A 13,964-nucleotide genomic window follows, 5' to 3' on the forward strand; every position below is an offset into this window, starting at 1 on the left:
TAATGGGATCCTTCCTTCTTGTAACATCCAGCAGGACTAGGCTAGGATAGTTCTAGTTTTGACTACATATCCCTAGTATATGGTTATTTATTTATAAATTAGATACATTTGAATCAGTCCTCTGGTTCCGTAGTTGCCAAAGCATAGTCTCTAATCCATCACTTAAGCAGTGTGCCGAGAGAGCATTTAAAGCCAAAGAAACCTCTGTTTATGCTTCTGTTACCTCTTCCTTTCACAAAATGGACACATGATGTAGGTTTTCTAGTGTGTACAACACGACGGGCTGTCATTACAGCTTACCTTTTGCAGGGGCCTTGTGTTTCGAGGTAGCATTGGGGGGGTGACGTGGTGAGGGATGCCGAGGGATGATGCAGACCTGCAACCTTTGAATTCCCTTTCTCCCATTTTCTCGGAACCTTGGGCATCTTCCGAGAGGGGATTGTGTGCTGGTGACTTGAAAAGGTCGGGGCTCCTCCCCACTGGCTCAGCAGAGGGTATGTCCAAGGACCCACACTGTTCTGGCCTGCACTGGAGGCAGGGGTCGTAAGGGTCAGCCTGACAACAGCCCCAGGGCCCAGCTGGGCCTGCATCAGGCTCAGAGCTTCTCCAGCAGTCCGCCGCCATGGCCGTGGAGATGAGGTCGGGGCTGGAGCCGGGCATCTGTCTCTGAGCATGGTTGCTGAGTGGGCTCCGCAGGGCCGCTGCTGGGCCAAAATACCTCAGGTTGTTGGCGCAGGTGGCAATGTCCTGTCCATGCATACTGAGTCTGGGATGGTGACTATGGGACACAGCAGGGGGGGCTTGCTGGTACTGCTGCTGCAGAGGATGGTGGTGATGGGGAGAAGGGTACTGGGACTGAGCGTGGTGTAGGTCAGTGGGATGGGGTGAACTGTCCTGGGTTGGCTGGTTTTTCAAGATCCCTGCGAAGTCACTGTGGCTGCCTCTGCTGTTCCCTCGGCGGTGGCGTGGCTTGCTCCGATACCGGCTCTTGCTGCTCGAGGTTGACGTTTTGGGACTTCCGGACAAAGGGGATGCAGCAGGAGCCACCTCTGTACTGGGGATACCTTCAGATCTCAACAGATCTGGCCTGGGAGGAAAGACAAGATTTCGTTGTCAACATCTGGAAACACATTCAAGTTTGGGGAAATGCAACCCAGACCTGAAAGTACACACACCCTTTGAAATAGCAGTCACATGTTCAGGGATTTATCCAACGGAGGTAACAGATGTGCACGCAGATGTATGGTTGAAGACGCTGTGTTATATTCTACAGTTTAAAATAGCAGAAAATTAGAAACAACCTCGATGTCCACCTATAGAGGATTTCCTTAATTCCTTCTGGATTTTATTCTGTGCCTCCCTCACTGAGGTACCCAATCCCCTTTAAGTTCTAATTCTACCCTACAGGTTTCTTGATCTCTTCCGCATAACCTCAGCTATCAGTCTGGTGCCAACATGCCAAGGCAGAGGCAAGGGTTTGCCCATCATCAGAAATCTGTCTGATGATGGATCTAGATAGATCCCACAGCAGATCACAAATCACAGAGGTCTGGCACCAAAGAAGGAAACCTGAGGTTAATGAGGCGGGAGGCTAAGTTCAGGGACTTTGTCCAGACATGGTCTCCCAGAGGTCTGGGACTATGTCCATCCATCTGTGTATGGGAAGGACACTAGCAGGGAGCCTTGCTGACTCTCAGTATTCAAACATGTTTAAGGAAGGGGGCATAGGGGGTGGGGATTGAGGAGGGGGAGTACAGAGCCTAGAAGGTTGGACAGAGCCAGCAAGAGAAGGGCTTGCGAGGGGCGGCCTGGCGTGGTCCTGGCTCCTCTCCTAGTCTGTTGTCGAGTGCTCACTGGGCTGGTCGTGTAGCTTGTGTGCAAGAGCAAGCCAGGGCTTGAAGGTACACGTCACAAGCACTGATTTCATGGTGCACAGGTAAACAATAAACGGTTTCTGAACTGATGGACTGACGGGCAGAGACTTGAGGATACCAGAGAGCACCATCACTTACCTCCTTCTTAGGGACTAGACACAAATCATCAGATTACAGTGCTGAAGGACCCAAACTTTATTATATTTTTTGACCCAAACTTTATTTTAACAACAGAATCCTTTTCTCGAGAAACTCAGTATATAAAATAGATATAGTAACAGAACAGACTAGTGGTTGCCAGAGGTGGGGGATGGAGGAATGGGTGAAATGGAGGAAGAGGGTCAAAAGGTACAAACTTCCAGTTATAAACCACAAAAGTCCTGGGATATAATGTACAGCCTGGAGGCTATAGGTAATGATACAACTGACCCTCGGATGATGTGCACAGTCAAAAATCCGGGTATAACTTTTGACTCCAAAAAAGCTTAAAAATGGCCTAGTATTGCCCAGCTGCCTAACTGACAACATAAACAGTTGATTAATACATATTTTGTATGTGATGTGTATTACAGACTGTATTCTTAAAGCAAGCTAGAGAAAACAAAATGTTAAGAAAATCGTAAGAGAAAATACACTCACAGTACTGCACTGCAAAAGACTCACATACGAGTGGACCTATGCAGTTCAAGCCTGCATGGTTTGAGTTAGCTGTACCGTATCGTGTATCTGAAAGTCTCTAAGAGATCGTGAAAGTTCTTATCACAAGAAAAAAATATATAACTATTCGTGGTGATGAATGGATGTGAACTAGACTTAGCGTGGCAATTATTTCATAATATATATGTATACTGAATTATTATGTTGTACACTCGAAACTAATATGATGTTACATGTCAATTACATTGCAAACTACCCTCTTCCACCCCAGATACAGTGGGACATTTGTGGGAGGGGAGCAAAGTCCCTCCCCGCTGGGCGCCCCCCCCCCCTCTTCCTCTCTACTTCCGCAGCAATCCCTGATGTCTGTGCAAGCCCTAGGGTGTCCCAGACCTTGCTTGAAAACCCCAGATACAGTCCCACCTCTACCTTATGTGATGAGGAAACTGAAACCCAAAGTGGCTCATGGTCTCACAGTGCAGAATGGTCTCTCACTGGCAGAATCCACACAAGAAGTCTTTCCTAATCCCCGGGCTGGCTTACTGGAGATTCAGATAACAAGTTTCAACAGGCCTACAAATCACCTTAGTTAAATGGCTGAGTCGGTCAGGTCTGGGATGGGGCCCAACAGTCTGCACTTCCAGCACACTCTCTCATGACACTGAACTGAGGACCACATTTGAACAGTAGGGCTCGTAGAAAATGAGTCGGCATCAGGGTGTAGGAGATGGGTTTTTTTTTTTCCTTTTCAAGAGAACATTTAGAGGCTCCTCTTAGCATAGAAGTTCCTGGTAACATTGGTATATGATAGGATGGGCACAGTATTGTGCTGCTGTGAGCACCTTCCTGTCCCAGGTGCATGGTTCTGTGGTCAGCTGTGGTCATCTTTTGCCATAAAAAGTACATGGACTGAGGAGGTCCTGGGGCTTTTATTGAGGCAAGGGAGCCCTCCAAGGCCCAGTTAGGGGCACCTACCTATCCAGTGACTGGCTATAGGAGGACCTGGAAGAGGAGGTGAAAGTATCTAAGTCAGATGAAGGCTGCTTTTATGGAACCTGGCTGTGCAAAAATCACAGAATAACAGTGACACCGTACTTCACAGTTGACAAAACACTTTACAATATATAAAACACTTGTTTCCGACTATTCATTTTTCCAATATTCATTTTACAGGTAAGGGTACTGAGGGATCCGAGAGGTTAGCTGGCTTGTGTCCATCCCAAAGGGAGCCCATGGCGGAACTCCCAACTTGAACCCAAGTCTTCCGACATTAAGGCAGAGTTCTTAACCCCATCCCGAGCCTCTCCTTATTATGACGTATTTAGACCACTGTACTGGATTATACTCACTTGTAACAGGCTTGCTGGATCCATAACTGAACTCTGATTCTCTTCTTTTTAGTCCCCAACTGAACCCACATTGATACCTAGGCCAAAGGATGATGGATGGTTTTTCCTCTCTGATCTCCTCCCAGGTCACTGGACTTCTGACTTAATCATTGGACTGTCCGAACAATGTGAAACTGACATCTTCCAGGGGCCAATCAACCGAGAGCAGAATGCTTTGCAGCTCAAAGACCCATTCCAGGTTGTCTTCCTGCATGCTTAGTCTACTAAGCATCTTCTGGTGGTGGCAAACTTCCAAACGTATTCCTCATAGCCAACACTAAAAGTAAACATGCGCTCACATTTTGAAGAATGAAACAGTACTATTTTCTTCTCAAAAGCTCTTAGTTTTAACTGTAGCAGAATGCAGGGAGGAGCCAGCAGGTGAACTCTGTCTCCAATTAAGACATTAAAAGAAAAGAGGTGTTGGGATCCTCAGAGGGTTTTGCCAGGTGACACCTGCAATTTCTCAGAACTTGACGAGAAGGTGATCACGGGTGGGAAGTAAAAGCAAAACTGGATTAATCCATGTAATTACTCTTCAGTAGTTTTAGCATTGTATTAGTCATGCTGGGGTAGAATGGCCTTATTCAGAATGACTGCCATTCTGAAAGACTTAAAATACATTCTTGGTTTGCATTTTGTCATTATCTTTATTCTTACTGCATTCCGCAGTAGAACATTTGGTCTACATCCCAGGTTTTAGGGACATTTCTTTCCTTTGTATTAACTTGGCTAGAATAGAGTTCACTCTCCATTATTTGGGAGCAATGGCCTGATAATAAAAACTGACTGGAAGAGCATTCTAAGACTAAACTAGTATAAGGAAAATGCATTGTAATTAGAGGAAAGGGCAATCTTTTATTTTTTTAACTATTCAAAAACTCGTTTTTTAGCATCTGTGATTTGTAAGGTGATTTCACATTTCTCTTATTTAAACTTCACCAAAAGCCCATGCAGGAATAGAATGAGGGGCCCTACATGGTGAGGTACAGGTCATTATCAAAGCCCCTTCTTTTGTTTCTGGTAATGGATTTACAGGCACTTATTACATTATTAAAAAGAACTAACTAAATGAATATGTGAAAGTGGGACACACATGGACCAATGTTGCCTACAATAAGAATTACGATAATCCAAAAGAAAAGAGAGAAAGCCCAAATTAATAAAATTATGAATGAAAAGGGAGAGATCACAACTAACACCAAGGAAATAGAAACAATCATCAGAAGTTATTATCAACAGTTATATGCCAATAAGCTAAGCAACCTAGATGAAATGGATACATTCCTGGAAAACTATAAACTCCCAAAATTGAACCAGGAAGAAATTGACAACCTGAATGGACCGATATCTAGTAACGAGATTGAAGCAGTGATCAAAAATCTCCCAAAAAAGAAGAGCCCAGGACCTGACAGATTCCCTGGGGAATTCTACCAGAATTTCAAAGAAGAAATAACACCTATTCTCCCTGAAGCTGTTTCAAAAAATTGAAGCAGAAGGAAAATTTCCAGACTCTTTTTATGAAGCCAGCATTACCCTGATCCCCAAGCCAGGCAAAGACCACACCAAAAAGGAGAATTTCACACCAATATCACTGACGAATATGGATGCTAAGATTCTCAACAAGATCCTAGCAAACAGGATCCAGCAGCACATTAAAAAGATTATCCACCATGACCAGGTGGGATTCATCCCTGGGTTGCAAGTTGGTTCAACATTCGCAAATCAATCAATGTGATAAAACAAATCAATAAGAGAAGAGAGAAGAACCACATGGTCCTCTCAATTGATGCAGAAAAAGCATTTGACAAAATCCAGCATCCATTCCTGATTAAAACGCTTCAAAGTATAGGGCTAGAGGGAACATTCCTGAACTTCATAAAATCTATCTATGAAAGACCCACAGCAAATATCATCCTCGATGGGAAAAAGCTTGCAGCCTTCCCGTTGAGATCAGGAACACGACAAGGATGCCCACTCTCACCACTCTTGTTCAACATAGTATTAGAAATCCTAGCAACAGCAATCAGACAACAAAGAGAAATAAAAGGTATCGAAATTGGCAAGGAAGAAGTCAAACTCTCTCTCTTCGCAGATGACATGATTCTTTATATGGAAAACCCCAAAGACTCCGCCCCCAAACTACTAGAACTCATACAGCAATTCAGTAACATGGCAGGATACAAAGTCAATGTACAGAAATCAGTGGCTTTCTTATACACTAACAATGAAAATACAGAAAGGGAAATTAGAGAATTGATTCTATTTACTATAGCACCAAGAACCATAAGATACCTGGGAATAAACCTAACCAAAGAGGTAAAAGATCTGTACTCGTGGAACTACAGAACACTCATGAAAGAAATTGAAGAAGACACAAAAAGATGGAAGACCATTCCATGCTCTTGGATAGGAAGAATAAACATTGTTAAAATGTCTATACTGCCTAGGGCAATCTATACTTTTAACGCCATTCCGATCAAAATTCCACCGGTATTTTTCAAAGAGCTGGAGCAAATAATCCTAAATTTGTATGGAATCAGAAGAAACCCCGAATTGCTAAGGAAATGTTGAAAAACAAAAATAAAACTGGCGGCATCACGTTACCTGATTTCAAGCTTTACTACAAAGCTGTGATCACCAAGACAGCGTGGTACTGGCATAAAAAACAGACACATAGACCAGTGGAACAGAGTAGAGAGTAGAGAGTAGAGAGTAGAGAGCCCAGATATGGACCCTCAACTCTCTGGTCAAATAATCTTCGACAAAACAGGAAAAAATATATAGTGGAAAAAAGACAGTCTCTTCAATAAATGGTGCTGGGAAAACTGGACAGCTAAATGTAGAAGAATAAAACTCAACCATTCTCTTATACCGTACACAAAGATAAACTCGAAATAGATTAAAGACCTCAACGTGAGTGAGACAGGAATCCGTCAGAATCCTAGAGGAGAACATAGGCAGTAACCTCTTCGATATCAGCCACAGCAACTTCTTCCAAGATATGTCTCCAAAAGCAAAGGAAACAAAAGAATTATGATGACCCACCCAATTCTGTGCTGGAGGGGTCAAAAAAAGAAAAAGAAAAAGAAATCTCATGTGTGATCATTCTACCATTTTTCCCATGGCTGAAAGAGGGCAGATGACATGGTCCACATTATACGGCTTATACCAATAGGCAGAGCTGGGATTGGAATCCACGTCGGCCTGGCCCTCCGTTTATTTCTCTTTTCCCTATGCCATGCTAAGACGAGAAGTATCTATGTCTCAGAGAGTGAAAACTAGATTCCTAGAGTTCATGACACATCCTCTCACTTTCCTACTCTGTTTTTTTCTGGAGGCAAGTGTGCCCACGGTGAGCTACAGAGCAGACACACTGTCATGGGATCATGTATTTTTGGGGGGATGTTTTCCCCTTTCTCTGAATGTCAGGTTGGCACCGGTGTCTCACCGTTTGGTCTGCATCCCTGATTTATGAGGCGTGCCCTTCCTCTTCATGAGCTTCTCCATGGCGTTGGGGTGGATTATTGGACGGATGGGGTGTCGTTTGTACGTTCCGGGATACTTCTTTTCCACCGCTTGCTCACGCCTGCAGACGAGAGGAAAAGCCACAGCTCAGTCACTGCAGACAGGAAAGATGGGCAGGATGTTTCCACAGGCTAATTCCTCTCACAGATTCTGGACACCCATAGAAATACACTATCTGAATAACAACACTATTATTCAGGTTAAAAAGGAAAAAAAAAAAGATGCTCAATTCAACTAATCTGGACTTTGCTGTGCTCTTCCACTCTCTGGTGTGCTCAGGGGCTCACCTTCCCTCCCCCAACGTATCTCATGAGAGACACAAGGCGATGATAGAAGACCTACTTATTTTCGGTTATGGTTTTGGTCAGGACCACTGACCGGGGTCTCCTGTCATTGTCAAGAATCCCTTAAACCACTTTCATCAGCCACCTTATTTCCCCAGTGGGCAGAAGGCTCCCCCTCATCCACACCAAGCTTTTCTCGAGATGAGGACCCCTTCTCGGAGCCATTCAGCGGGGTGAAGTTGCAAATGCCAGTCAAGGGCACATTCCTCCATAACAAGCTCTGCAGCAACTCCCCTCAACTGAAACTTCATGCGGGGAAGGCATAGCACGTCCCTTAAGGAATGCTGGGTGAATGACTCAAGCATCTGCCATTTTAGTTTTGAGGAGCAGCAATATGGCAGAACAGTGCGTTTGGGCTGACTGATAGACCCAACTCGGGAAGGACAGACAGAAGTCTGGATACATACTTAATGAGCTCCTTCTCCCGCATTTCTAGCTGCAGCATGATGGCACTCAGTTCCATGTATAAATTATTAGCCCGCTCAAGTTTTCTCTCATAGTGTTCCCGAATATCCAGAGCATGCCTATCAAAGAAAAGAGAGGATCAGCAAAGCTGACTACCTGGGGGGTCAGGGGGAAGGGGGGGATGACAAAGAACAGCTCCAATGAATAAGAACCAGGATGGTTTATCTCAAAAGCGTTTGTCTGAGGGCCGTCTAAATTCAAGGGTCCCGTGTCTGAGGTAACGACTCGGACAAGATGGAGTGGGAGATGGAAAATTCAAGCTTTCGCTTCGTTTATCCTTAGGGGCCATATCCAGCCACGCTGAATAGCTGGGGCGGGGGGCACAGATAAAAATCGGACCATGATTTGTGTATAATGTGTAGTCTTTGTGTGCCACTGACGATACCTTAACAAGAATACAGTATAATATAGTCATGTTCATGGAAATATGCCAATAAGGCTGACCCCTGACCCCGTACTTATTAGGGCACAGATCCTGCCCTAATACGGTGGTTATCTATGGCTACATTTTGTACCCCTTTATCAGTCATAAGCATCTTGAGACCAGGAACTTCCTCTTATAAAGAGGAAGTGCTGCCCTCCATGTCACCTAGGACAGGCACCGAATGAAGAAAGAGCCCGGCTCCAGGAGCACTGGCTGCAGAGCTATAATAAAGAAGGATAACAAGGCTGCAGGGAGAGGACGGGACAGCGGGGTAAAGTGGGGCCAACTCTGGGGGTAACTTTTAAAGAGAATTAACAGTAAGTAGCCGAGGTGAAAGGTGTGTAGAAGGTGAAACGGCGATTCACAAAAGCGAGTTCCTGCCAGTATCTGCAGATGTGGGGATGGGATGAGGTGGAGAAGGAGGGAGCAGCCCACCTGAGCTCCTCTCTGCGCCTCCGAATCAGCTCTTCATCTAATCGGTGTATACAAGTTCCCTCACTTTTGATCTTCTCAAAGTGTTTTTTCACCTCTTCTCTCCATTCAGCCTGAGTGAGGACAGATGAGACTTTGTTAGTACTCTAGGAGTTTCAGTCCCTGGTAGAGCCAGAGGATCACCGGCAGGATGGTATTACCCCACTTGCTTTTACTGAAGAGCCTCACAGGACAAATGTTCGATAAATATGAGTTGATGGCAGACTAGCTCATGCTTCGGCACCCTCCACTCCCACACCATGACCTCATTTTCTGTCCAGCACGGGATGCCGTCTTTTTCCCATTTCCTTGCCATACTGGCCACCAGAAATATCACAGTTGGCATACTGGCCGTCACCTCTGGAACAAGAGAGCTCAGTTTCAAGTAAAGATGGTGGCTGAGATGGTCCGGTCAAAAAGAGGAGCTCTGTTAGCCATCTGCTGTAAGTACGTGCCAGTGAGAACATGATCGTGTTTACACTGGCACCGGAATTTCTCTGAGGTAACTTTGTTATGAAAATATCTTGGGGCACCTGGGTAGCTCATTCCGTTAAGCGTCTGCCTTTGGCTCAGGTCATGATCCTGGGATCCTGGGATTGAGCCCTAACTGGGCTCCCCGCTTCTCCTTCTGTCTGCCTCTCTCTGTGTGTCTCATGAAAAAATAAAACCTTTAAAAAAAAAAAAAGGAAAATATCTTGAAAAAAAATATCTGGAGTACATGACCCAAGGGGCATGCACAGTAGGACTTGGGAGTAAAAATATAGGGAATTCTATAGGAATTGGGGAGTGAGGGAAAGAACAGGAAAAGAGAAGAGGAGGAGAAAAAGGATGGCTAAATAATGTAGTGGTTTGACAAAATTTTTAGAATGGGGATGAATATCAAATATGTGACTTCAGTTATTCAAAATGTAAGCCTCTTCCAATTTCTGAAACCTTTAGTAAAGTCTCTGACATTCACCTTGATTTTGGATGAGTGTTTTTTTTTTTTTTTTTTAGACATCAAGGACGGTGCTGAACTTCATGTCTGGGTAGATGACAAGATAAAGGAACAACCAGAAGATGGAGGGGGTGGAGCCCAAAAATTTTAGGAAGGCAGAGCGAGAGTGACCATGAAATTATAGTCTCCCAGGAATTCACAGATGTATTACGACACTGGGATTTCCACAAGGCATGAAATTCCAGGCCAATGTCATCTAAATTTTAGGCAGTAGAAAAACATCTGCTGGAATATAGTCTATAGGTAGTTTCTAGAAAACAGCTAAGGGAGATGTTTCCTCAAATTACATATAAACTACAATTCCAAGAAGCTAATGAAATTGATTTCCAATGAAGGCTAGATGTATAACTAAATTCCTCTATATATTCTTCCTCTGGAACTATTCTATTACCTCAAGATTCATGTTTAAAATTATTTCTCTAGATCATGGAAGAAGTTATGTGTAAGTAATTTTGAAATTATAGAAGGTTTCTCCCCAAATTTGCTGTTTCTCATTTACTTTTTTTTTTTTTTGAAGAGTTTATTTATTTATTTGACAGGGAGAAAGACAGAGAGTGCATGTACGCACAAGTAGGGGGAGTGGCAGGCAAAGGCAGAGGGAGAAGCAGACTCCCCACTGAGCAGGGGGCCCGACACTCGATCCCAGAACTCTGGGACCATGACCTGAGCCAAAGGCAGATGCCTAACTGACTGAGCCACTCAGGCGCCCCTCTCACTTACTTTTATAAAGGAAATCATGGGGCGCCTGGGTGGCTCAGTGGGTTAAAAGCTTCTGCCTTCAGCTCAGGTCATGGTCTCAGGGTCCTGGGACTGGGCCCCACATCGGGCTCTCTGCTTAGCGGGGAGCCTACTTCCTCTTCTCTCTCTGCCTGCCTCTCTGCCTACCTGTCATCTCTCTCTGTCAAAATAAATAAATAAAATTTAAAAAAAATAAAGGAAATCATATTGTAATTATTTAGAAAGTGATCATCCTGCTTATCTGCTTGTAATATGCTAGATCTTCATATATATATATATATATATATATATATATATATATATATATATCTTGACTGACCATTGGAGAAAGATTTCTGTCAGTCAGTTGACTTTTGGGATCAAACCTGCCAAACAACGTCATCAGCAAGTGACGGTCATCAGAAAGTGAAGGTCATCAGAAACTCAGATCCAGAATGCAGTGCCCTGTTTGGTAACAGTCTGACAGTCTTAAGAAATAAATGGAAGTTTGGCTGAGCCTCCAGTAATGACGTTCTTGTCATCATCAGATCAAAGTCTGAAGGAAGAATACGTGAGCTTTGAGAAGCCTAAGATTGACAATCGGGAGTTATTAGACCAAAAAAGGTAAGAGAGAGGGCCAGGGTTGGGCCTTGAAGTCCTCTTTCATGCAAAAACGGATCAGAAGACACCAGTACAGGTACCTAAAGTAAAGGTACCAGGAAAAGGAATATCTCCCTCTGGTGGTCAGGAATCAGATGAACAGATTTTTTTTTTCTTTTCTTTTTAATTCTTGAAAACCTTGAGGAAATAAACCTCCTGATGGGAATGGAAATTTAAAGAGAACCTTTCGAAGATTGAAACCTATGAAAAGGGGCGCCCGGGTGGCTCAGTGGTTTAAGCCTCTGCCTTCGGCTCAGGTCATGATCTCGGGGTCCTGGGATCGAGCCCCGCGTCGGGCTCTCTGCTCAGTGGGGAGCCTGTTTCTCCCTCTCTCTCTGCCTGCCTCTCTGCCTACTTGTGACCTCTATCTCTGTCAAATAAATAAATAAAATATTTTTTAAAAAAATTAAAAAAAAAAAACCTATGAAAAAAGTAGATTTCCAAAAAGAAGTCCTCCCTTCCCGCCCCCAATCATGAAGAGGGAACAGGATGTGTGGGAAAACCCCAGGTCCTGATGACAATATCTTTTCCCCCAAAGCTATGGTGTTACTGGTAGATGCTAAGTCTGGAGTTCCATTCCATATGCTTAGAATCTTTATATAACAGGAGTTCCAATTTCCACTTAATCTTCAGTTCAGACATGTCTGGGCACAGCTGGAGAAATGGGAGGTGGGTAGGCTGGAAGCAAATTTGCACAGAGACTGAGGTGCCTCTGAGAGAAAATGCGGCATGAGAGAAGGAGGAATCTTTCATGACCCTGACCTATGACAAAGCCACCATCATAGGAATGGAGGAGCACTTCCCAGTGTTTCATTAAAATATCCGTAAAACACTGGGCTGTAACCAGCAGGGCTCTCTGTTACCTTTAACCAAGTGTAACTCAACAGAGAAAGGAGTTCATTGGGGAGATAGAACAATGTGCAGCTTTGGAATCAAGAAGTCCAGAGCTGTAGTTACAGGAGGAAATGGCAGCTCCTGATGGGTGAGGGCAGTGCCTTGGGCTATGGCAGCATCCAACGGATGGGCTTACGGTGTTGTAGCAGAAAACAGAGCTAACTCACAAAGTAATACCTAGAAGACATTAGCAGGAGACTGCTGTGTCTTGCCAGTCAGTGGAAAGCAGAGCAGAAGTTATTAGGAGGTTACTGAGATCCCCACTCTTCACTGGGGATCCCCCCCCCAATGCATGAGGGGTGAAGGGAGTACAGGCTGCTTCACAAGATAAGCTTAAGGGAAAAATCCAGTGACACTTGGGTTATTACCATTAATGGGAGTCTTTTTAAGTCCTAGGTAAGGCCTGGGAAAGGCCATCCCGTCTAAAAGGTTTTCATCTTTTCCAGCCTTCTACTTATTCAATCAGTACACTGAACAGGTACATTCACAGAGACAAAAAGTAGAACAGAGATTACCAGGGGTCAAGGGGAGGAGGAAATGGGAAATGACTGCTTAAGAGGGTGATGAAAACTTTTGGAAACAGCGGTGAAATTACACAATGTTGTGAATTTAATTAATGCCAGTGAATTGTACACTTCAAAATGGTTAAAATGGCAAATTTTGCATTATTTGTATTTACCACAATTTTTAAAAAGGAAAAAAAGAAGTGCAGCCAGTTCCAGGCTAGCTGGATAGAGAAGCAGGATGTTGGGGGGCTAAGGAGCAGGAAATCAGAGATTCTGAGTCAGAATAGACTTAAGAGGTCCTCGAGTCCAACCTTTACTGGCACAACAATCCTCTTGACTCCCTTCCCTGGTGAGTGCCGGCCTCTGCCTAAGGACCTACTTGCTCATGATGAAATTGTTCTCTTTTTTCTTTCCTTCTGAAGTTTTAAATATTTACTGAAGTAATCTTTCCACGTGGGGCTCTAACTCATGACCCCGAGATCAAGAGCTGTATGCCCTTCCGACTGAGCCAGCCGGGGGTGCCATGACAAGAGTACTCTTAAGGAGCACTGTCTGTCCCTCTAATGAACTTCGTGTGTCTGCAGTTCGCAGCCTCTGAATTTCTGGGTGCTCACGGTGGTACTCAAAAGGGAACCAGAATGGTGCAAAGGCAGAGTGTGGGGGGAGAGCTTAGAGGTGGAGGCCATGGCCCACCCAGCTGTGGCGATCTGGGACCCCAGCAAAATGTTTCTAACAACTGATATCCAGTGCTGGGGCTGGCTCAGTCAGCAGAGCATGTGACTATCGATCTCAGGGTTGTGAGTTCAAGCCCCACACTGGGCGCAGAGCTCACCAGAAACAAAACAAAACAAACAAACAAAAAACTGATAACAAATGCAACTGAATAACAAGACCAGTAGTTGCCTCCTTGGAGAAATAAGTTACTGTCTGGGAAAGAAGCAGCGGCTTCGGCAGAATCAAATGCTGGGGTGAAATCGGCTGCTATGTTCATCTGTGCTACGGAAGCTGCTGCTGAGAAACAGGGGAAGCAGTCAGCTGG

At 44.5% G+C, this 13,964-nt stretch overlaps 1 protein-coding gene across 7 annotated transcripts in view; it reads right to left on the reverse strand.

Annotated features, from left to right (window-relative positions):
• The window catches only part of MAP3K13 (mitogen-activated protein kinase kinase kinase 13), a 173,839-nt gene that overhangs the window by 10,662 nt on the left and 149,213 nt on the right, over positions 1–13,964 (reverse strand). For all 7 annotated transcript variants that reach the window (XM_046002119.1, XM_046002122.1, XM_046002120.1 and 4 more), the window contains 4 exons: positions 9,116–9,225; positions 8,199–8,315; positions 7,371–7,508; positions 301–1,087 (listed from right to left, as the gene is read on the reverse strand). In XM_046002119.1, the coding sequence (XP_045858075.1) occupies positions 301–1,087; positions 7,371–7,508; positions 8,199–8,315; positions 9,116–9,225 (1,152 nt within the window). The remainder of the gene's footprint in view (positions 1–300; positions 1,088–7,370; positions 7,509–8,198; positions 8,316–9,115; positions 9,226–13,964) is intronic.

This window comes from Meles meles, chromosome 4, assembly GCF_922984935.1.
Source record: "Meles meles chromosome 4, mMelMel3.1 paternal haplotype, whole genome shotgun sequence".
Lineage (NCBI taxonomy): Eukaryota > Metazoa > Chordata > Mammalia > Carnivora > Mustelidae > Meles > Meles meles.